Here is a 21,507-nt window from a genome sequence, read left to right as displayed (position 1 = left end):
TGACCATCACTCCATCACAAAGATGGCTGCACCCACAGCTGAAGCCAAGTTCCCATCAGGAGCCTTAACGAGCAATCAGCAGGGACATGAGGCTACGCCCTCCCCCGCCCCTGCGGGGCTTGACGGGACCTCAGGCTGTGTCCCCCACCCAGCAGGGCTTGACAGGGGACCTCAGGCCGTGCCCCCCACTCAGCAGGGCTTAACAGGGGACCTCAAGGTGCACTTCCCGTCCTGGTGCTGGGCTAGGGGACCTCAGGCTGCTCCCCCCGCCCCAGCGCCAGGCTGGGGGACTTCAGGCCATGCACCCCACCAGGTGGGGCTTGACAGGGGACTTCAGGCTGTGCCCCCCACCCTGGCACCAGGCCGGGGGACCTCAGGCCGCACCCCCAGCCCCGGCACCAGGCCAGGGGACCTGAGGCTGCGCCCCCCTGCCTGGCGGGGATTGACAGGGGACCTCAGGCCATGCTCTCCACCCAGTGGGGCTTGACAGGGGACCTCAAGGTACACCCCCAGCCGAAACCGGTTTGGCTCAGTGGATAGAGCGTCGGCCTGCGGATTCAAGGGTCCCAGGTTCGATTCCGGTCAAGGGCATGTACCTTGGTTGCGGGCACATCCCCGGTAGGGGGTGTGCAAGAGGCAGCTGATCGATGTTTCTCTCTCATCGATGTTTCTAACTCTCTATCCCTCTCTCTTCCTCTCTGTAAAACATCAATAAAATATATTTTTTAAAAAAAAGGTACACCCCCAGTGCTGGGTCGGGGGAACTCAGGCCCCACCCCACGCCCAGCAGGGCTTGACGGGGGACCTGAGGCTGTGCCCCCCCACCTGGCGGAGCTTGACGGGGGACTTCAGGCCATGCCCCCCACCCAATGGGGCTTGACAGGGGATCTCAGGCCATGTCCCCCACCTGGCAGGGCTTGATAGGGGACCTCAGGCCACACACCCCGTCCTGGCACTGGGCCAGGGGACCTGAGGTTATGTCCCCTGCCCGGCGGGACTTGACAAGGGTGGGACTGGCCGGGTCTGGATCTAGCCCAATGGGTGGGGGGGGTGGTCTGGCCAGGTCTGGGTCTCACGCAATTTTGAGACGCCTGTGGGTGGGCAGGGACTTGACTCTGGGTCCTGTGGTGCGCCCCAGACTCTGACAGGAGGAAGGTTTTCATATACATTTTACTAATTTTCTTTCATCTCTGACACTTATAGAGAAAGGGCAAATAGCAATATTAAATTATTTCCTCTAATTAATCCCCTTTTAATGTTCACGAATTTCGTGCACCAGGCCACTAGTAAAAATATATTAAAAAAAATTTTTGCAAAGTCCCAGGCCCACCCAGACCTGTTGAATCAGAAACTCAGGGTGCAGCCTGGGGGTTCTAACAAGCCCTCAGAGCACTGGGATGTAGCTCCTTTGAGAACCTCGCTCTAACTCTGTCATCCCCAAGAAAAAAAATACAGAAGATAGAGCAGTTCATTAAAACTCTGAAGTCCTGAATTTGCATTGAAAAGATCCGTGTGAATTTAGGGCTCTAACTTTAAATTCCTAGCTCTATTCCCCTGAAAAGGCTCAGCAGCAACGTTAGAAGCCCAAGCATGCAGATCAGGCTCTCAAAATACCACCTCCCACCACAGGGAGTCAGGGCTCCTTGGAGAAATGGCTGATTCCAGGTCTAGGGCAAGAAATGTACAAAATAAGTCTGGGACCATCTTGTTACCCCAGATAGCAAAGAAACTAACAAAACTTCGTACATCTCAGAAGCCGAAGCAGGAACAACTCGCTTATCAATAAGGATGACAACTGCAATGGGTGGAAACAAATCGAGTGTTTAAATTCTTAAGTTATTTTCTTTTTAAAAAAAATATGTTTTTATTGATTTTAGAGAGAGGAAGGGAGCTGTACAGAGAGATAGAAACATCAATGAGAGAGAACCATGGGTCAACTGCCACCACATGTCCCCTACTGGGGATCTAGCCTGCAACCTGGGCATGTGCCCTGACTGGGAATCAAACTGGTGGTTCATGGGTTGATGCTCAACAACTAAGCCACACCAGCTGGGCTTAAGTTCTTAATAATACTTAATTAATACACACACACAAATTGATCATAACTAAAGGAACTAATGAACCAGCTTACTTTGAAAACAGTACATAAAGGAAATGATCAAGCACTCAGTCTGCCTTTCCTGTACACACTATACCACTGGGAAACCAATAATAGAAACATATGTATGTATATGTGTATATGCATATACACATACTCCTATACAGAAATATTTCAGCTTATAAAAAAGAAATGGTAAAATTAGAATATCACCATTTTATAACCCTGCGGAAATTAATGATGTGAGAATAAATCACAAAGAGAGACCACCAGACATTATGCACGGGCTGATGGAAGAACACACCACCACCTGTGACATGGACTTGCCAAAAATTAATCCAACCCGAATCTGACGCGGCCTCTGGCTCCAACAACCACTTTACAGGAAACACAGAGGGCAAAGGATGGTACTCAAGGACAACGCAAGACACAGTTGGCAAAGTCCAGACAAGGGGTGGACACTGGCACAGGATTAACAACCTGGGCTCTTGAACAATTTGCAAGGAACGAAAGGGAAATTGAAGGGAAACCAGATGGAGGTGGTCAATGGGGGGAAAGGGGGACATCTGTAATACTTTTAACCATAAAGATAAATTTTAAAAAATAAATGGAAGGGAAACCAAGATTTTAAGAGAAACTGAAACACTTATCTAAAAACTTTATTTTGATACAAATTAATTCAAAGAGTTAAAAAAAAAGGCACCCTATAAATGTAAACACTGAATATTTGATATTAGGGATTTTTTAGGTGTTGTCAAGGTTTTGTAGTTATGGTTTTTGTTTGTTTATTTTAGGATGAACTTTTAATGAATTTTTCTTTATTATTTTGAGAGAGAAACATTGATCTGTTGTTCCACCCATTTATGCATTCATTGTTTGATTTTGGTATGTGCCCTGACGAGGGATCGAACCTGTAACCTTGGTGTATTGGAATGACTCTCCAACCAACTGAGCCACTCTGGTCAGGCTGTAGGGTTTCTTTATAATATTCTGTCTACTTTTGTACAAAGTTACAAGATTCCATAATAAAAAGTTTGAAATTATACAATTCTCCCATTTCTCTTACCCTTTACTCCTTCTTTTTGCCATAGCACTTATCACCTATTATCTTCTATATATATAAAAGCCTAAGCGACTGAAGGACTGAACAACCAGTCGACTGGTTGCTATGACACGCACTGACCACAAGGGGGCAGATGCTCAATGCAGGACCTGCCCCCTGGTGGTCAGTGCGCTCCCACAGCGGGAGCGCTGCTCAGCTGATGGGTGCTAGATGCCGGGCTCACGGCTGGCAAGCATACCTGCAGCAGCGCAAGCCTCTCCCGCCTCTGCAGCAGAGCTACTGAGTGGAGGCGGGGCAGGCCCAGCAGGGCCGGGATGAGCAGGAGTGGCGCCTGGCCTGGGCTCAGGCTCCTTCCCACCTACCACTTCGTGCACTACTACATCCCCCGAAGGGCCAGGCCTGTGGGAATTGGGCCAAAACTGGCAGTCCGACATCCCCCGAGGGGTCCGGATTGTGAGAGGGTGCAGGCCAGGCTAAGGGATGCCACCAGTGCACGAATCCATGCACCAGGCCTCTAGTAGTATATAATTTACTGTTTATGTATGTTGTATATTTTCTCTTGCTAGAATGTAAGCTCTAAGAGGGCTGATATCTGTTCACAAATGTAACCCAAGCATCTCGAACAGTGCCTGGCATGTAACAGATATTGAGTGGATATTTGTTGACTGGTGAGTCTAGCCTGACTCCTTCATATTTTACACCAGACAACCCAGGGCCCCCAAAGGACAGGATATACTACAGCAGAAGTGATGTCAGGGTTGGGCATCAGAATATGTTCTCAGAATACAAACTTAATTTTAGATTATACTAAAAATTTCTAGTGTGGCTGACTTAGTTCTTAGATTGCTAAACTAAAGGAAGTGATAATTTTATTTTATTTAACTCCATAGGAAATGCTTTCTCACAGGGCTAATTTTAGGGAGAACACCCCTTCCACATGGGCAGAGGGTGCCTGACTCCTCAACTCCTTGGTCGTTATGGTAGAGGGGAATCAGTCACCTTGATGCAGATCCTCATCACATTACCAAACACTGAGGGACCTGGTCAAGCACAGTGATGCCCTCAGGTCTTCACACCTTCAAAAAGGCCTCTGACAGCCCTTCCCATTGTTCAGCTTGAAACTTAGAAACTTTCTAATGGATCCAGATGAATTAAAAGTGCCCATAAATGGTGAGTTACAGATTTTGTAAAAATTACTACCCAGTGTTGTTAGTTCCAAGGTAACTACCTAAACTTTCAGTTCTGAAATCAATGCAATGACTTCAAATGCTAAACAGATCTGTCAAAAATAAGAAAAATGTCCTGATATACATACCTGTTTCTTTATATTCTCTCTTCACTTTGTGAAAAATGTAACTAACAAGGACCTAAAACAATACTGAGGAAGGAATCATCATGTAACAATGGCCAAGAAGCCAAATAAGGACATTTATTTCCCTTGGCGGAGGGGGGGGGGGCCCACAGGGGTGCAGAGAGACTGCAAAAAGGGCTCATCTTTTTCTAAGAAATCATCCCACCTTGTGTCAACTTCTGGAGCCCAATTTCCAGATGCCAAGGAATAAATTACCATAGTCAGGAGGAGAGTGAGGACACACCTCCAAGACAAAAGTGATATAAAAACGCAAGACACTCACTGGGTGCTGGCCAATATGCACCTGGCTGCCAGTGGAGATACTGTGGTATAGGGATAAACAGGGTCCCCCAAAATTTGTGCACATCCTGACACCCAGAACCTGTGAATGGGGCTTTGGAAAAAGGGCCTTTGTAGATGTTCTTAAGTTCAGGATCTCAAATGAAATCACTCCAGATCACCTGGATGGGCTCTAAATGTCCGATAAGACAGAAGAGAAAACACAGGGAGAGAGAAGGCCTTGTGAAGACGAGGCAGAGATCAGAGGAATGCAGCTACAAGCCCAGGACCGCCAAAGATTTCTGGAAGCTGGGAGAGTCAGGAAGGATTCTCACCTAAAAACCTGGGAAGGAGTGCAGCCCTGCTGACCCCTTGATTTTCAACTTCTGGTGCCCAGAACTGTGAGAAATTGAATTTCTGTTCTTTTAAGCCACCCAGTTTCTGATCATTTTTACAGCAAAAACTAATACATATGGTATAAAATATAAAAATGGAATGCACATTTTTTCCTAGTGCTATTTCAGTTCATCTTCTACACATGTTTTTTGCTATATCTCTTAAGTGTCAAAGCAAACACAGGTAATTCTGAAGAGGTCCAATCACCACTAAACACATAAAAAGAACCTCACTAATCATCAGGTATGGGCACATCAAAACAAGTACGATGACCTGGCTGGACAAAGAATTCTTAGATACGCTATCAAAAGTACAAACCAGCCCTAACAGGTTTGGCTCAGTGGATAGAGCGTCGGCCTGTGGACTGAAAGGTCCCAGGTTCAATTCCGGTCAAGGGCACGTACCTTGGTTGCAGGCACATCCCCAGCAGGAGGTGTGCAGGAGGCAGCTGATCAATGTTTCTCTCTCATAGATGTTTCTAACTCTCTATCCTTCTCCCTTCCTCTCTGTAAAAAATCAATAAAATATGTACTTTTTTAAAAGTAAAATCCATAAGAGCAAAAAGAATTAACTCTAGTTAAAACATTTGTGTTTCAAAAGACACCATTGAGAAAATATCCACAAATCATCTCCATATATCCAGAAAATATAATGAACTCTTACAACTGAATGACAATCTAATTTTTAAATGGGCAAATAATTTGAATAAATAATTCACTAAAGCAGATATATAAATGGCTAATAAGAACAGGCAAAGATGCTCAATATCACTAATCATTAGGGAAATGCATATTAAAACCAAAATCAGATACCACTTCATGCCCACAAGGATAACCATAATAAAAAAACAAAACAGACAAGTATCAGCAAGGACCTGGATAAACTGGGACCCTCACATATTGCTGGTGGGAGTGTTAAGCAGTACAGCCACTTTGGAAAACAATGTGACCGTTTCTTAAAAAGTTAGATATAAGCTTATCATACAAAATAGCAATTCTGCTCCCAAGAATCTTTCCATGAAAAATAAAAACACAAGTCCAAAAAAGATAAAAACACAAGTCCACACATATAAATATTCATATAAGCCAAAAACTAGAAACAAAATGTCCATCAACTGGTGAAAGGATAAATAAAATGTGATTCATCCATACAGTGGAATACTATTCAGCAATAAAAAGGAAACAAATGATAAATGGCGCAACATGGATGAACCTCAAAAACCAGTGTGAAAGAAGCCAGCCACCAAGACTGATTCCATTTCTATGAAATATCTAGAAAACACGTTTGTAGAGACAGAAAACAGACTGGTGGATGCCTATGCCTAGGGGTGGGAGCAGGGATTAACTGCTAAAAAGTACAACGGAATTTCCTGGGGTGATAGAAATGTTCTAAAACTGAATTATGGTGATGGCTGCACAACTCTAAAAAAATAAACAGTCAAAGAACTGTCCACTTATAATGGATAAATTTTACGGTATAAGGATTAAAGCTCAATAAACCTGTTTTTAAAAAAACACAACTATGGTAGTTTTCCCATCCATCAGACTGGCAAAAATATTTTTTTAAATAACTCTGATCCAGTGTAGTAAATATAACTTGGAGTACTGCTTTTTCACAGAGTGATTAGGAAGCAGTTTTCAAAATTTAAACTGCTCTCACCTTCTGACCCAGCAATTCCACTCCTGGATTCCACTCTTTACCATAAAAAACTATATTCCTGTTTTACTGATGCACTCTTTTAAGATTTCAAGTTCAGTTTTTAAAGTTACAGATGTATCTCTTTCAAGGCTTCATCCAAATGCCAGGGTCGATAGCCCCCCAACCTAAATCTCCACCTCAGAAGCTGAATCAGTGACCTGAGGAGAATGTTTCAATTTGGTTATAAAGTTTCTACTGACTTGTAGTAAAGACCGTGTATGTGAACACAACTCAGGGGCCCATTTCAAAGAATAGAGTCCCTCGCATACAAGTTAACTTTATTTCTTTTACTGGATTAACAAGTATTTCCTCAGTCAAAACTAAACAGAGAATTTTCCATTAACAAATAAACTAAGCATATAACAGTTTACCTAAAAACAAGTCTAGGGGATGAGAATTCAAACTCTCCAAGTATTTTCTACAAAGCTGTCTTATCTTGATAAAAACATGTATTTACAGAAAATAATTGTATGCCATCAAAAGCTTCTAACTTACAGAAGCATTACGTGACTTATAGCACCATTTTTATTTACTGAGCAGTTACTATGTGCCAGCACTGTTCTAGGTGGTGCAGACAGCAATGAACAAAACAGATAAAGTTCCTGCAGTTCTGAATCTCATATTCCAGTTTGTAGGCCACCTGGGTTAGGGGTAGAGAAACAATAAACAAAGAAAAAATATTTATGTCAAGGGGTGCTGAGCCAAGAAAACTGAATGAAGTCAAAGGGATGCTAAACGATAGGTGGAGTGAAGGGGTGGCACCTAAGCAGCCACCAGAGGAAGGAAGGGACCCACTGAGGACCAGGGGAGCCATGCTGGCACTGCTGGAACATAGCCCCGAAGGCTGCAGAGGGTACAGGCTGCAGTCAGGAAGCTAGTGCTGGGGGGCCCCGAAGGGGGGAGGGGCACTGTATATCAGGGAGTAGCCTATGGATGTCACTGCAGGGGTCTGAGCAGAGGAATTACATGCTGTGACTTCTCCTTTAGAGGGATCACCCTTAACCCCATAGAGAATTAGCTTCAAGGGGCTAAAATAGAAATAGGGAGGTTAGCTGGGAGGCCACTGGAATAATCCTGGGAAAGATGAAGGTGGCATAGGTTTGGGGGAGCAGCAGTAAATATGGAGAAAAGTGGCTAAATTCTAAATAAATGTTAAAGATAAAATGATATTTGCTGACAGACTGAATGTTAGCTGTGAGAGAAAAAGAGGAGTTAGGAATGACTCCAAACTCATTAATTTTTAATTTAAAATTCAAATATTCTCTAAAACCAAAATACTGTGAATACATTGAAAATTCACATTAAGAGCAGTTATTGAAGAAAGATTTGATTAGTATAGAAGAGGCTACAGAGGCTCTGAGGCTACTATAGTCAGAAGCTATTCAGAAAGAGGTGTCTGTAGTTTAAGGGGTTCAGAACATGTGGATTATTTTGAGGTGAAGGCAACTGAGACAAGAGAAACTTGTACCTCTCCCTTATTTTAAACTAGAGGCCCAGTGCATGGATTTGTGCACCAATGGGGTCCCTCAGCCTGGCCTGCGCCCTTTCGCAATCCGGGATACCTCGGGGGATGTCAGAGAGCTGGTTTCGGCCCAATCCCCGCAGGCCAGGCTGAGGGACCCCACCGGTGCATGAATCTGTGCACCGGGCCTCTAGTACGCATATAAGATCTTTGGTTAATTTCTTCCCACCTTCCCCTCTCCCCCTTCCCTCTGAGATTCATCAGTCTGTTCCATGTTTCCATGTCTGTGGTTTCTACTCCTGCGTTGAACGTCTGGCCCCTGGTGGTCAGTGCTCATCATAGCTACCGCTTAGGCTTTTATATATATACTAGTAGCCCATTTGCAGGAAGAATCCTGCAAGCGGCCACTGCGGCCGCTGCGCCTGCACCCACACGCTGCTTCCGCCCGCCCCGCCCCCGCTCCGCCCCTCCGGAGGTTTTCCTCCCTCTTCCTTCTAAGTTGTCTTCAGTCTTCACTCCTCCCTCCCTCAGCGTATGCAAATTAACTGCCATCTTTGTTGGGTAATTTGCATACTCGCCCTGATTGGCTGGTGGGCCTGGCTTTGGCTGGTGGGTGTGGCTTGGGCATAGCAAAGGTGCAGTCAATTTGCATATTACTATTTTATTGGTAGGATAGATTAGGGGACTTGCCCATAACAAGAGTTTTGCCAGAAATAATTTTTTTTACCTATCTATAGAGCAGGGCAACTACTAATTACTGGACATCTGCTCTTATCATCCTGCAATGGCCCTCCTCCCCTCTGTAGCCCCAGGTGCCTTACCTCATCCTTAGCTCAGAATGTCATATGTCCCTCATTTCCCCCGTCTGTCGCTGAACCTCTCCTGTATGTGGAGTAGCTGACTCTCTCATGTACATGGGATTCCCATACTTAAGTATGTAATTACATTTGGTTATTTTCTCTTGTTAATCTGTCTCATGTCCATTGATTATTAGACCAGCTGGAAAAACCTAGAAGGGTAGAGGAAAAGTTCTTCCACCCCAAGAGAGTATTTAAAGCCATGCAGTATTTTCCAACACCCCTGGTCTGTCATCTAGACCTGAAGTTACCAGGTGAGAGCAGAGGGAACAGGACATCTGCAAGTGATCCCTTGTGAGACCACACACAATAAATTGTGCAATTCATATGAAAAGACACTGTCAACTGGCAAAAAAAGATTTTTAGACAAAAAAAATTATTCAGTGAGTCACTTGCATTTCCAATAAAAAATTACCAACTCAGCCTTTTCTATCTCACTGAGTAGCCCACATCATCATATCAGTTCCCTTCTAGGAAAGTCTAGCTTATGTGTTATGTCTTCCATACTTGATTACTTTAGATTCATTAGCACTTTTAAAAAATCAGACCCTTTGAATCATTTGCATAAACCAAATTTTACTTTACTAGAAACTCTTCAGAAACATATCTTGTAAATCAGATATGTGAATTGAAGTTCAAGTAGAAAAGCAAGCTTTTCACTTCTAATTTATCCATCCTAATCCACCCTAGAGTCAGGATATTTGTATCCTATACAATAAAAGGCTAATATGCAAATAGACTGAACAGTATAATGACGGGTCATTATGACATGCACTGACCAATAGGGCAGAAGCTCAACACAGGAGCTGCCCCCTGGTGGTCAATGTGCTCCCACAGGGGAAGCGACGCTCAGCCAGAAGCCGGGCTCGTGGCTGGCGAGTGCAGCAGCAGTGGCTGCTAAGGATGTCCGACTGCCAGCTTAGGCCCGCTCCCTAAGCCGGCAGTCAGACATCACCCAAGAACATCTGGACTGCGAGAGGGCTCAGGCCGGGCTGAGGGACGCCCCCCCCCACCACCACTGAGTGCACAAATTCCGTGCACCGGGCCTCTAGTATACTAATAACATGAGTTCCCAAACTGTGTACCCAGGTGAGGTGCCTCAGGGTACCAGCAAGCCCCCAGAGGCTCCAGGAGACAATTGAAATTATGAGGAAGCAGCAATGCTAGGGATGCAGCTACACCCTACTTCAGGTATTGTTTCAATATGAGATCATAGCACATTCCTTTCAATGATGTCATCACAAAACAGGGTGGTGCTGTGATAAAAGTACCACCAAAAAAAATCACAGAAGGTAGCAGTGTACAATCTGACTCCCAGATTAGAGAAGTCCTGCAGTGCCCAAGAGGTGCAACCATCCCACTAGTACGTACGTTGCTGTGGTTATCTAAGAATGAAATAAACTTCTTTCCCCAACTAGTATGTATTTTTTTTCAAATAGCCGTTAGGATATAATACTTAATAAAATTATTTGGACCTAACTACTTAATAAATGAAGTTACTAAGTATTCTTTTTTACCTAAGTGCCAGGAAAAAATTCTGAGACACTAGAGCCATTGTGAACAGAGAAAGTTTAGGAATCTCCCCTCAGTAGCTAACTTTTTGCACAGCGATCACTCTTCTGAGTGCTTCACAGTATTCATTCTTCTAACCCCATTTCCCCCTATCAGGTTGGTGCTATCACTATCCCTAGTTCACAGATGAGGATGAGATTATGGAACACTCTCTAAGTCACACGTGTAAGACCTGATTTTAACCAGTCACAGGTAGAACTGGCAAACAAAGCAAGGTGAGCACATCTGGTAGTGCCTGCAGCCCCTGCCCTCCAAATATACTCCAGGGAACAGCTGAGCTTTCCGAAGGAGAACTGCTGCTCCCACTTCTCAATTGCTGATTTGCTATTGGCTTAAGAATCCAATATGGACCAAGACTTGCCTTTATGTGTATTGATTTTTTAAAAAAGACATTAAAAGGTACTTTTCTGGTAATGAAACTGAGGTAGTAGTTAAATTACAAGCACTGTATTTTCAGGCTTGGCGGAAAACTGTGATGTGCAAATTTTAATACTTTACCTTACAGGGGAAAAAACACAGATTCCAACCAGATACAAAATGTTACAGATTTGCTCATTTTTGTTTGCCTTTTCTCCCTTTCAAAACTTGTAATATCAAATCTGGAACCCCAAATACAGAGATTCAGACAAATGAAATAGGCAATATAAGATGTGACTGGCGAGAACAGAGCCTTTGGATAGAGTGTTATTTTTCAGATTTTATACATCCCGTTTGGATAGTATGTGCCATTCTAGGTATAATGCTGACACTCGGCAAAGAAAAGTCACACATCTCAGTGGAATCCCAATAACTGTCCATGAACAAGACAGCTGGAAAAGGAACTTACCTTTCCTAACATACCCTTGGATCAGAAACCTAACTAAGTCTTTATTCTAAACCAAGGAATTTGACCCAGTGATGGGGGAGAGGGGGGTAAATCTAAGCTAAAACAAATTCGGATCAAATGGATCTGCTGGATGTGTTTGTTTCACTGTGTATTTTTCATGATTAATAAATCACACTACAGGTATTCAAATTGCTATGATTAGGTAATTCATCACCCAATGTCCTCACGTTATTAATACCACTACTGTTCACCTAGCATCCCTGCCAGATGTCACTGCTCCAGAGGCAGGTAGGCGGCAGGTGCAAACACTTTTAACTATGGCCATTAAAACTTTTAGGTAGCTTCAGAATACTAATTCAGCAAGGTTTTCAAGTAACAATGAATTCCCCCTAATCTCTGGGGACTTTCCATTCTTCTCATGGCCACATATAAACAGTTTCTAAGTTTACCTGAACCAGTTATATTCTACATTCTTCTCAGAAAGATCTACGCACAATTCATTTTCACTTAAGATGTTCTAAATTCTATGAAGAAGAAAAAAACTGAATCAAGCATAAACTCTACTTTCACTTGAAAATGAACAAACACAGGCCTAAGGGCACAATGGCTAGGTAAGTATTCAAGAAGATGTAAATGGACTCTTGAAAACAAAAAAGTTGCATTCTAAGACAACTATGTACATAATAGCAAAAACTGTGAAGCCTCTGGATGGATTTTTTAAAAGCGATTTTCGCACTGCTTTAGTCTAGCTCCTCCCTCCAAGCATGTGCAACTGAAAGAATGGAACAAGGTAAAGTATGAAGTTAAACCAGGACAAGTGCCACCAAAGCTCAGCCCAGAGACACCAAAATGTCATTTCAAGGCTGAACTGTGAAGGCAGCCTTTCAAAAAGTTAAAAAATCTTTAACTTCTAAAGGGATCTTTCTCACCTTTCAAACTAACTTTCTCTGAAAGTTTACTGACGCCGCTTTCTTTTCTGAGGTGCCTTTTAAGTCAGATACCGTCAGTGCACATAGCATTACTCAGGGGAAAACCTCCACCAATGTAACAAATCTGCAGGAAAGGAAATTGTGCCTCAGCTGTCCTGCATAAGAAACTACACAGTAACAGGATCTCAAACACAGACTACTGCTCACGGTGAATCCAACAGAGCTTTAAGAACTTCTCAGAAATGTATAGACACACAGCTATAGAAACACTGCTATTAAAAAGTAAGCTAAGGGGTACGAGATGTGATCAGATATGTGGGTGCCCCTACCAGCAGCAATTATGCAGCACGCAACAATGTGCACACCACCTGGGGAGAAGAGAAGCTTCAGGAAACCTCCCGTTAAGACTGCACTGAGCATGGCACTGGCTCCTGTGCCCTGATATCAGAAAGCACCTGGGAACTGCAGGGCCTCCAGATCAACCCCACACACCCGTCCTCTCTGACTTGGGGGTGAGGGGTGGGAGAGCTACTGCTGAACCATTCAAGTCTCCAAATTGAGATGAAACTGTTCATTTCCCTAAGCAAGTTTACCAACTAAAGATGAAGTAGCAAACTTTAAATGTACAATTTCTCGGGGATCCGACAAGAGGGAGCATACAAGGAGTGTGTCCATTAATCAGAAAAAAGGGGAAAAAATAAAAAGAGGAGGAAAGAGAAAGAGATGTGCACACACAGTCTTCTATGGCCTGGCCACCCAGATTTTGCTGTAGAAGTGCTTCCTTTCAGAGCACGGAAGACCATCTGAAAAATTAATTGAAGACACAAAATACTGTCAAAAGTCAAAACTGACAGTTCGGAACACCTCTCTGCACGTCTCGAAATGCCAGCCAACATTTCAACCCTTCTCATTAGTTATTTTTTAAGTATTTAATTCTAAAGTTATGGCTGTAAATATTAGGAGGGATTTCTGTAACAGGAAAACAATTCCTCTGGGTATGCATAAATGTGGCAAAAATGGGGGGGGGGGGGGGCCGGGCCCGCAGGTCTAGTTGTCCGGAGTGTGGATTCGCAAGTGGGGCCTTGCTAACCTCTACGATCTCATCTGTGAAATGGGTTTCTCCCCGGCAACATCATCCGGGCAGCAACAGCATCCGGGCAGGCGAGAGCCTACCAGCTGGGGGCATAAACTCAAATAGCAGGTGCGCACGGCGCAGCCCTGGCCCGCCCTCCCGGTTCGGTCCCGAACGGTCGCGCCCGTGCAAGACAGACTACCTGCGCCCTCCATTTAACACTTTACTCAAGTACAAACACGATAAACGCTCGCAAACTTCTTCCATGCTCCCGTCTGCGAGCCACGAGGGCCCTCCCCGGAGTCGGGGAGCGGTGTGACCCGGAGGACAACACGACCCCCGGCTGGGAGGACGGACCCTGCGGTCGCAGGCCGAACGGCCGAGCTTGGGAAGCGCGCCGGCGCCGGGCGCTGTCAAACTGCACGAAACGGCCCGGGACGGCGTCTTCCACGGGGTCAGAGGTCGCTCGCGGGACGGAGGCCAGCCACCGCCGCCCCGGTCACACCTCCATCCAGGGAGCGGCCCGGCGGGGTGCGAGGGGACCGAGGGGCTGGCGAGCCTGGGCCGGGCAGCCTACAACGGCCGCCGCCCCCTCCCGCGCCGACGGGCACTCACAGGTGACGATGGGCTTGTTCTCCATGGTGTAGATCACCGGCGGCAGCGGCTCCTCAGGGGCGTCCATGGGCGTCCGGCGTCACCGACCCGGCCCCCCGCGCCCCATGGGCAGCCCCGAGGCCGTACCCGGCCAGCCCGTGCCTGAGCGGCGCCGCCGGCCGCGACAGCGACGCCTGCCCGGCAGCGGGAGGAGGATTCCCGGCCGGCCGCCCGCAGCTGCCGGCGCATCCACTTCCGGTACCGGCGCTGCCGCGGGACCACTTCCGGGACGCGCGTCTTAAAGGGGAGGGCTCCCCGTCTGGGCTGGCGCTGCCCTCCGACCGAAAGGCAGCCCGGCGGCGCGGAGTGCGGAGAGGGAAAGCGGGCGGCGCCCGAGAGCCGGAGGCAGCTGCCCACATCGGAGCGGAGCTTTAGCGGCTGCGGGGCTGGGAGCCGCCCCGGAGACCGGCGTCTCCCTTGGGCGGACCAGGGACCTAGCCTCCCGGAGCGGAGGGGACGCTGCGGGGCTCCCAGGACATTGTTCCTCGCGGAGTGCACGAGGTCCAGGGTGGGTGCACGTGGCCGAGAGGGCCCCTCCATCGCCCGCCCCTCCATCGCACCTGGTGACCCGGGCGGCCCCAGCCCCACCACACAGATTCCCCAGGTGGGGGTGGCAGCCATGGGTGGGGGGGCGGGTCACTGACAACTTCTGGACACAGACACGACCTGGGAGTCACTGTGGACTCGGGATGACCCTGGAGGGTGTGGGGGTCACTGAAAACGGCATGTGGACACAGGCATGGCCCTGGAGTCACTGACAGCAGGAGGTCAGGGGTGACCCTAGGTGACAGTGGCATGTGGACACAGGCATGGCCCTGGAGTCACTGACAGCAGGAGGTCAGGGGTGACCCTAGGTGACAGTGGCATGTGGACACAGGTAATCTCTCCTGTGCGGGCCAGCTGCCATCACCTAGCCTTGTTCCTTTACCCAACGCTGGAGGCCTCCGGCGGAACCAGTTAGGACACCGGATTAATTCCCACCGCTGGGCTGAGCGGCAGTTAGCCCTTGCAAAACCCTCTGTCTTGTGCTTTCTCGTTACTCGGGTGTTAGGAAGTAATATTGCCCTAAAGTAGAACAAGGTTACTGCCTTCTCGCTATAACCAAAGACCCTACAGCACAGCACCCCAATGCTGCCTCCACACTCACCTCCCAGGCCACCTTTGCCACAAGTCCTTCCAGATCGTTGGAATGAACCGCCTCTCTCTCTCTCTGAATTCCCACAGCATGTTGACGCCTCTCCTGTTAGCACTCTTTTCCTGTGTCCCTGACCGTAACACTTTTGAATTTAGGGACTGTGCCTTTTACTTTGTCTCTAACTGCCCCCCACCCCCCACCCAGGTGCACGGGACCTTCCATGGAATAGGCAGTGGTACACATTTTGGGAACGCCACAAAATGAATCCTTACTTCTAACTGCATATAAGTTTCTTGTGTAAGGAAAGTACATTTAAAGTAACTTTTTTTTTTAACAGAATCTTGTTTTAATCTGATTTTTAGAAATATTTTTATTGATTTCAGAGGGGAAGGGAGAGGGAGAGAGAGATAGAAACATCAATGATGAGAGAGAATCCTTGATCGGTTGCCTCCTGCACACCCCCTACTGGGGATTGAGCCCACAACCCGGGCATGTGCCCTTGACCGGAATGGAACCTGGGACCCTTCCGTCTGCAGGCCGGCACTCTATCCACTGAGCCACACCAGCCAGGGCTAGAGTAACTTTTGCAAAGGAAATAAAGTAAATGTGCATGTGAAATAGTTTGAGTGTGAACACAGCTGCTACTTGTTGGTAGTGTAGCATGGTGCATTGTAGTGAGGAGGCGAAAATCAGTGCTGGGGTGGCTGGCATCCCTAAGGCAGGCCCAGCACTAGGAAGGAGCTAGGCGGGGTGGAGAGCCAGAGTCTAGGGGGGCTGAGGGGGCGGGGGCTGTAAGTCCTTGGCTTCTGCTGGGTTCAGCATGTGTAGGATGAGATTCCAGGAAGAGGCTGTTACAACATTGAGAATGACACAAAAATAGAGGCCAAGCAGAGCTACAGAAAAGGCCTCATTGATACCTCATTAACATTCAGTTCAGCTGGGACACTAGCTTGAGGACCACATCCCCAGGGGTCAGCCTACTTTATCTGTGAAGGCCCAGATAAGTATTTCAGGCTTTAGGGCCATATACACTTTATGTCTCAAACTTTTCCTTGGGATTTTTAAAAACAATTATCTGAAAATATAAAAATTATCCCTGACCAGTGTGGCTCAGTTGGTTGAGTATTGTCCCATGTACTGAGAGGTTGCTGGTTCAATTCCCAGTTAGGGAACATACCCGGGTTTCTAGTTTAATCCCCAGTAGGAGGCGTGCAGGAGGCAGTGGATCGATGTTTCTCTCCCTCTCCCTCTCTAAAATCAATTTAAAAAAAAATTTTTTTTTAAAAGATTATGTATATATAAACTATTCTTAGCTCAACGGCCATACCAAAACAGGTCGTGGCCAAGATGTGGCCTGTGAGCCATCTCTAACCCCTGCTCTAAATAAGGCCTACACTAGACCTACCATAACAAAGTGTAAAGCAAAGCTTGACAAGATCTGCAAGAGAGATTTGAACATTGACTCCTGCCAAGTAGGGGACACCGTGGACATTTCTCAGATCCAGCCTAACAAGAATAAAACCAAACTTTTAAAAGGTCAAGGTGATAAAGACAGTAATTGACCTGCCAGCTACCACAAATGTCAGAACTCTTCTGTGGAAGATGGTCCAGAGTCTCTACAACTTATAACTGACCAATGTCCAGTACACACACAAAAAATGTACTAGACATGCCAAACCACAAAGTGTAAACCATAGTCAGGAAAAGAAAGTAGTCAATAGAAAGCAACCCCTGTATGGCCCAGAGGTTATATTTACAGATAAAGACTACACAGCAACTATAATAAATGTGTTCAAAGAATTAAATGAAAATATGGTCTTAATCATTAAAGACTGCAGAGTAATAGCAAGTATAAAAAAGAATGGGTAGTCTAGCCCTCGCCGGTGGGCTCAGTGATTACAGCACCAGCCTGCACACCGAAGGTTCTCGGGTTCAATTCCTGGTCAAGGGCCTGGGTTGTCGATTCCATCCTCCATATATGGGAGGCAAACAATCGATGTGTCTCACATTGATGTTTTCTCTCTCTCTCTCTCCCCCTCCCTACCTCCTTTCCACTCTCTCAAAATCAATAGAAAAATATCCTCGGATGAGGATTAACAACAACAAAAAAAAGAATGAAGTTCTAGAACTGAAAAGTACAATTGAAATGAAAATTTTACTGCATTGGCTTAACAGCAGATTGGAAGAGTCAGTGATCTTAAAGACAGATCAATACAAATTTTTCAATCTGAAGAAGAGAAAAAAGATTGAAGAAAAAATCAACAGAGCCTTAGAGAATAGGCAGACATTTTATTTGAAAACATTATGGCCAGAGTCCACAAATTTGATGGAAAAGATTGATTTATAGATAAAAAAAAAAACTCTGCAAAACCTCAGAACACATACTAAGAAAAACACATACAGGCACATCACAGTCAGACTGTTGAAAACCATAAAGAGAAAATCTTGAAAGCAGCCAGCAAATAAAGACACGTTACCTTCAGGGGAACAATGACGAGAATTTTCATTGCCTTCTCATCAGACACAATCTAAACTGGAAAACAATGGTATAAACCAGTAACGTGCTGGATTTAAAAAACTTAGCCCCAAACCCTATGTCCAGCAAAAATACTCTAAAAGATGAGGGCAGATAAAGATGTTTTCAGATGAAGTCAAGAGAATCTGTGTCCAGCACGCAGGTCCTACAGTAAATGCTGAAGATGTCCTTCAGGGCGAAAGGACACGGGACCAAGTGAAACTTGGACAAATAGGAGGGAAAGGACAGCCGGGGGAGCGGTCAGCAAGGGGGTAACAGTGGCGATGCTTTTTCTCCCCACAATTTCCTCAAGGAGGAAACATACCTAATTACTTTGTTGTGATGGTTTTAAAAAATATATGTAAAAGGCATAACGATAGCACAAAGGATGGGGTGGACAGAGGCATTGGGGAGCTGGTATACTTGGGGGATGGGAACTTCAGGGTGTGAAGCGAGAAGTGGGCGATGAGAAGGCTCCTGTATACAGAGAGAAGACCGAAGTAATACAATAGTGACTCAAAATAGAATTTGATATAAGGATAGCCAGCCCTAGAGCAAAACCACAAAAAACAAAATTAAAAAAATAATAACATAAGGGTTTGGCTAAGAAGCCAGTAGAAGAAGCAAAACGGAAAAAATATAAAACATTTGATTATGGGAGATATCTGCAATACTATCAACAATAAAAAATATATATATTAAAATGAAAGAAAAAAATCCAAGAACATTTGATTAGTCCAAAAGCAGTCAGGAAAGGAACAACGGATGAATAAAAATCAGAGCGGACCATACAATGGCCAATCATCACATCAAAAGAGGTCCAGCAGAGGCCAAGCGTCCCTGGGTCCGGGTGAGACCATGTGCCCCTGGATCCGGGTGAGGCCTCGTGCACCTAGGCCCGGGTGAGGCCACGTGCCCCTGGGTCTGGGAGAGGCCAAGCGTCTCTGGGTCCGGGTGAGACCATGCGTCCCTGGATCCGGATGAGGCCTCGTGCACCTAGGCCCGGGTGAGCCCAAGTGGCCCTGGGTCTGGGAGAGGCCAAGCGTCCCTGGGTCCGGGTGAGACCATGTGTCCCAGGATCCGGGTGAGGCCTCGTGCACCTAGGACCGGGTGAGCCCAAGTGGCCCTGGGTCTGGGAGAGGCCAAGCGTCCCTGGATCCGGGTGAGACCATGTGTCCCTGGATCCGGGTGAGGCCTCGTGCACCTAGGCCCGGGTGAGCCCAAGTGGCCCTGGGTCTGGGAGAGGCCAAGCGTCCCTCGGTCCGGGTGAGACCATGTGTCCCAGGATCCGGGTGAGGCCTCGTGCACCTAGGCCCGGGTGAGCCCAAGTGGCCCTGGGTCTGGGAGAGGCCAAGCGTCCCTCGGTCCGGGTGAGACCATGTGGCCCTGGATCCGGATGAGGCCTCGTGCACCTAGGCCCGGGTGAGCCCAAGTGGCCCTGGGTCTGGGAGAGGCCAAGCATCCCTGGGTCTGGGTGAGACCATGTGTCCCTGGATCCGGGTGAGGCCTCGTGCACCTAGGCCCGGGTGAGCCCAAGTGGCCCTGGGTCTGGGAGAGGCCAAGCGTCCCTAGGTCCGGGTGCGACCATGTGTCCCTGGATCCAGATGAGGCCTCGTGCACCTAGGCCCGGGTGAGCCCAAGTGGCCCTGGGTCTGGGAGAGGCCAAGCATCCCTGGGTCTGGGTGAGACCATGTGTCCCTGGATCCGGGTGAGGCCTCGTGCACCTAGGCCCGGGTGAGCCCAAGTGGCCCTGGGTCTGGGAGAGGCCAAGCGTCCCTAGGTCCGGGTGCGACCATGTGTCCCTGGATCCGGATGAGGCCTCGTGCACCTAGGCCCGGGTGAGCCCAAGTGGCCCTGGGTCTGGGAGAGGCCAAGCGTCCCTCGGTCCGGGTGAGACCATGTGTCCCAGGATCCGGGTGAGGCCTCGTGCACCTAGGGCCGGGTGAGCCCAAGTGGCCCTGGGTCTGGGAGAGGCCAAGCGTCCCTCGGTCCGGGTGAGACCATGTGGCCCTGGATCCGGGTGAGGCCTCGTGCACCTAGGCCCGGGTGAGCCCAAGTGGCCCTGGGTCTGGGAGAGGCCAAGCATCCCTGGGTCTGGGTGAGACCATGTGTCCCTGGATCCGGGTGAGGCCTCGTGCACCTAGGCCCGGGTGAGCCCAAGTGGCCCTGGGTCTGGGAGAGGCCAAGCGTCCCTAGGTCCGGGTGCGACCATGTGTCCCTGGATCCGGATGAGGCCTCGTGCACCTAGGCCCGGGTGAGCCCAAGTGGCCCTGGGTCTGGGAGAGGCCAAGCGTCCCTCGGTCCGGGTGAGACCATGTGTCCCTGGATCCGGGTGAGGCCTCGTGCACCTAGGCCCGGGTGAGCCCAAGTGGCCCTGGGTCTGGGAGAGGCCAAGCATCCCTGGGTCTGGGTGAGACCATGTGTCCCTGGATCCGGGTGAGGCCACGTGCACCTAGGCCCGGGTGAGCCCAAGTGGCCCTGGGTCTGGGAGAGGCCAAGCGTCCCTGGGTCCGGGTGCGACCATGTGTCCCTGGATCTGGTTGAGGCCTCGTGCACCTAGGCCCGGGTGAGCCCAAGTGGCCCTGGGTCTGGGAGAGGCCAAGCGTCCCTGGGTCCGGGTGAGACCATGTGTCCCTGGATCCGGGTGAGGCCTCGTGCACCTAGGCCCGGGTGAGCCCAAGTGGCCCTGGGTCTGGGAGAGGCCAAGCGTCCCTCGGTCCGGGTGAGACCATGTGTCCCTGGATCCGGGTGAGGCCTCGTGCACCTAGGCCCGGGTGAGCCCAAGTGGCCCTGGGTCTGGGAGAGGCCAAGCATCCCTGGGTCCGGGTGAGACCATGTGTCCCTGGATCCGGGTGAGGCCGCGTGCACCTAGGCCCGGGTGAGCCCAAGTGGCCCTGGGTCTGGGAGAGGCCAAGCGTCCCTGGGTCCGGGTGCGACCATGTGTCCCTGGATCTGGTTGAGGCCTCGTGCACCTAGGCCCGGGTGAGCCCAAGTGGCCCTGGGTCTGGGAGAGGCCAAGCGTCCCTGGGTCCGGGTGAGACCATGTGTCCCTGGATCCGGGTGAGGCCTCGTACACCTAGGCCCGGGTGAGCCCAAGTGGCCCTGGGTCTGGGAGAGGCCAAGCGTCCCTGGGTCCGGGTGCGACCATGTGTCCCTGGATCCGGATGAGGCCTCGTGCACCTAGGCCCGGGTGAGGCCACGTGCCCCTGGGTCTGGGAGAGGCCAAGCGTCCCTGGGTACGGGTGAAGCCAGATCCTGGGTCCGGGTGAGGCCGTGCGCCCCTGGATCCATCCGGGTGAGGCTGGGTCCCAGGCCCGGGTGAGACTACGCGCCCCTTGGGTATGGGTGAGGCCACGTGCCCCTTAGTCCGGGTGACGCCGTGCCCCTGGGTTCGGCCGAGACCAAACCAGAGGGAGTCGGACCTCCATTACCACCATTTGTCCACCATCCAGAGCTGAGGGGTCAGTGCTGACATGTACACATAAGGAACTACTGGACATTGAAATTGGGTCTCAAAAGAACTGTTGGTCCAGGGGGAAGCTCGCTACAGATTGATTCATTTGCCTGTCAGCATAACTATTATTGCTCGTCTCACATTCA

At 48.4% G+C, this 21,507-nt stretch overlaps 1 protein-coding gene across 1 annotated transcript in view; it reads right to left on the bottom strand.

The window, feature by feature from the left end:
• TRAPPC10 (trafficking protein particle complex subunit 10) overlaps positions 1 to 14,461 on the bottom strand; it is a 73,774-nt gene extending 59,313 nt beyond the window's left edge. The window contains exon 1 of the mRNA XM_008145663.3: positions 14,219 to 14,461. Coding sequence (XP_008143885.2) covers positions 14,219 to 14,285 — 67 coding nt within the window. The 5' untranslated portion in view covers positions 14,286 to 14,461. The remainder of the gene's footprint in view (positions 1 to 14,218) is intronic.
• Between the last annotated feature and the right edge of the window lie 7,046 nt (positions 14,462 to 21,507).

Source organism: Eptesicus fuscus, chromosome 3 (assembly GCF_027574615.1).
Source record: "Eptesicus fuscus isolate TK198812 chromosome 3, DD_ASM_mEF_20220401, whole genome shotgun sequence".
In the NCBI taxonomy this organism is placed as follows: Eukaryota; Metazoa; Chordata; class Mammalia; order Chiroptera; family Vespertilionidae; genus Eptesicus; species Eptesicus fuscus.
This window is presented reverse-complemented; position numbering and strand designations above follow the sequence as displayed.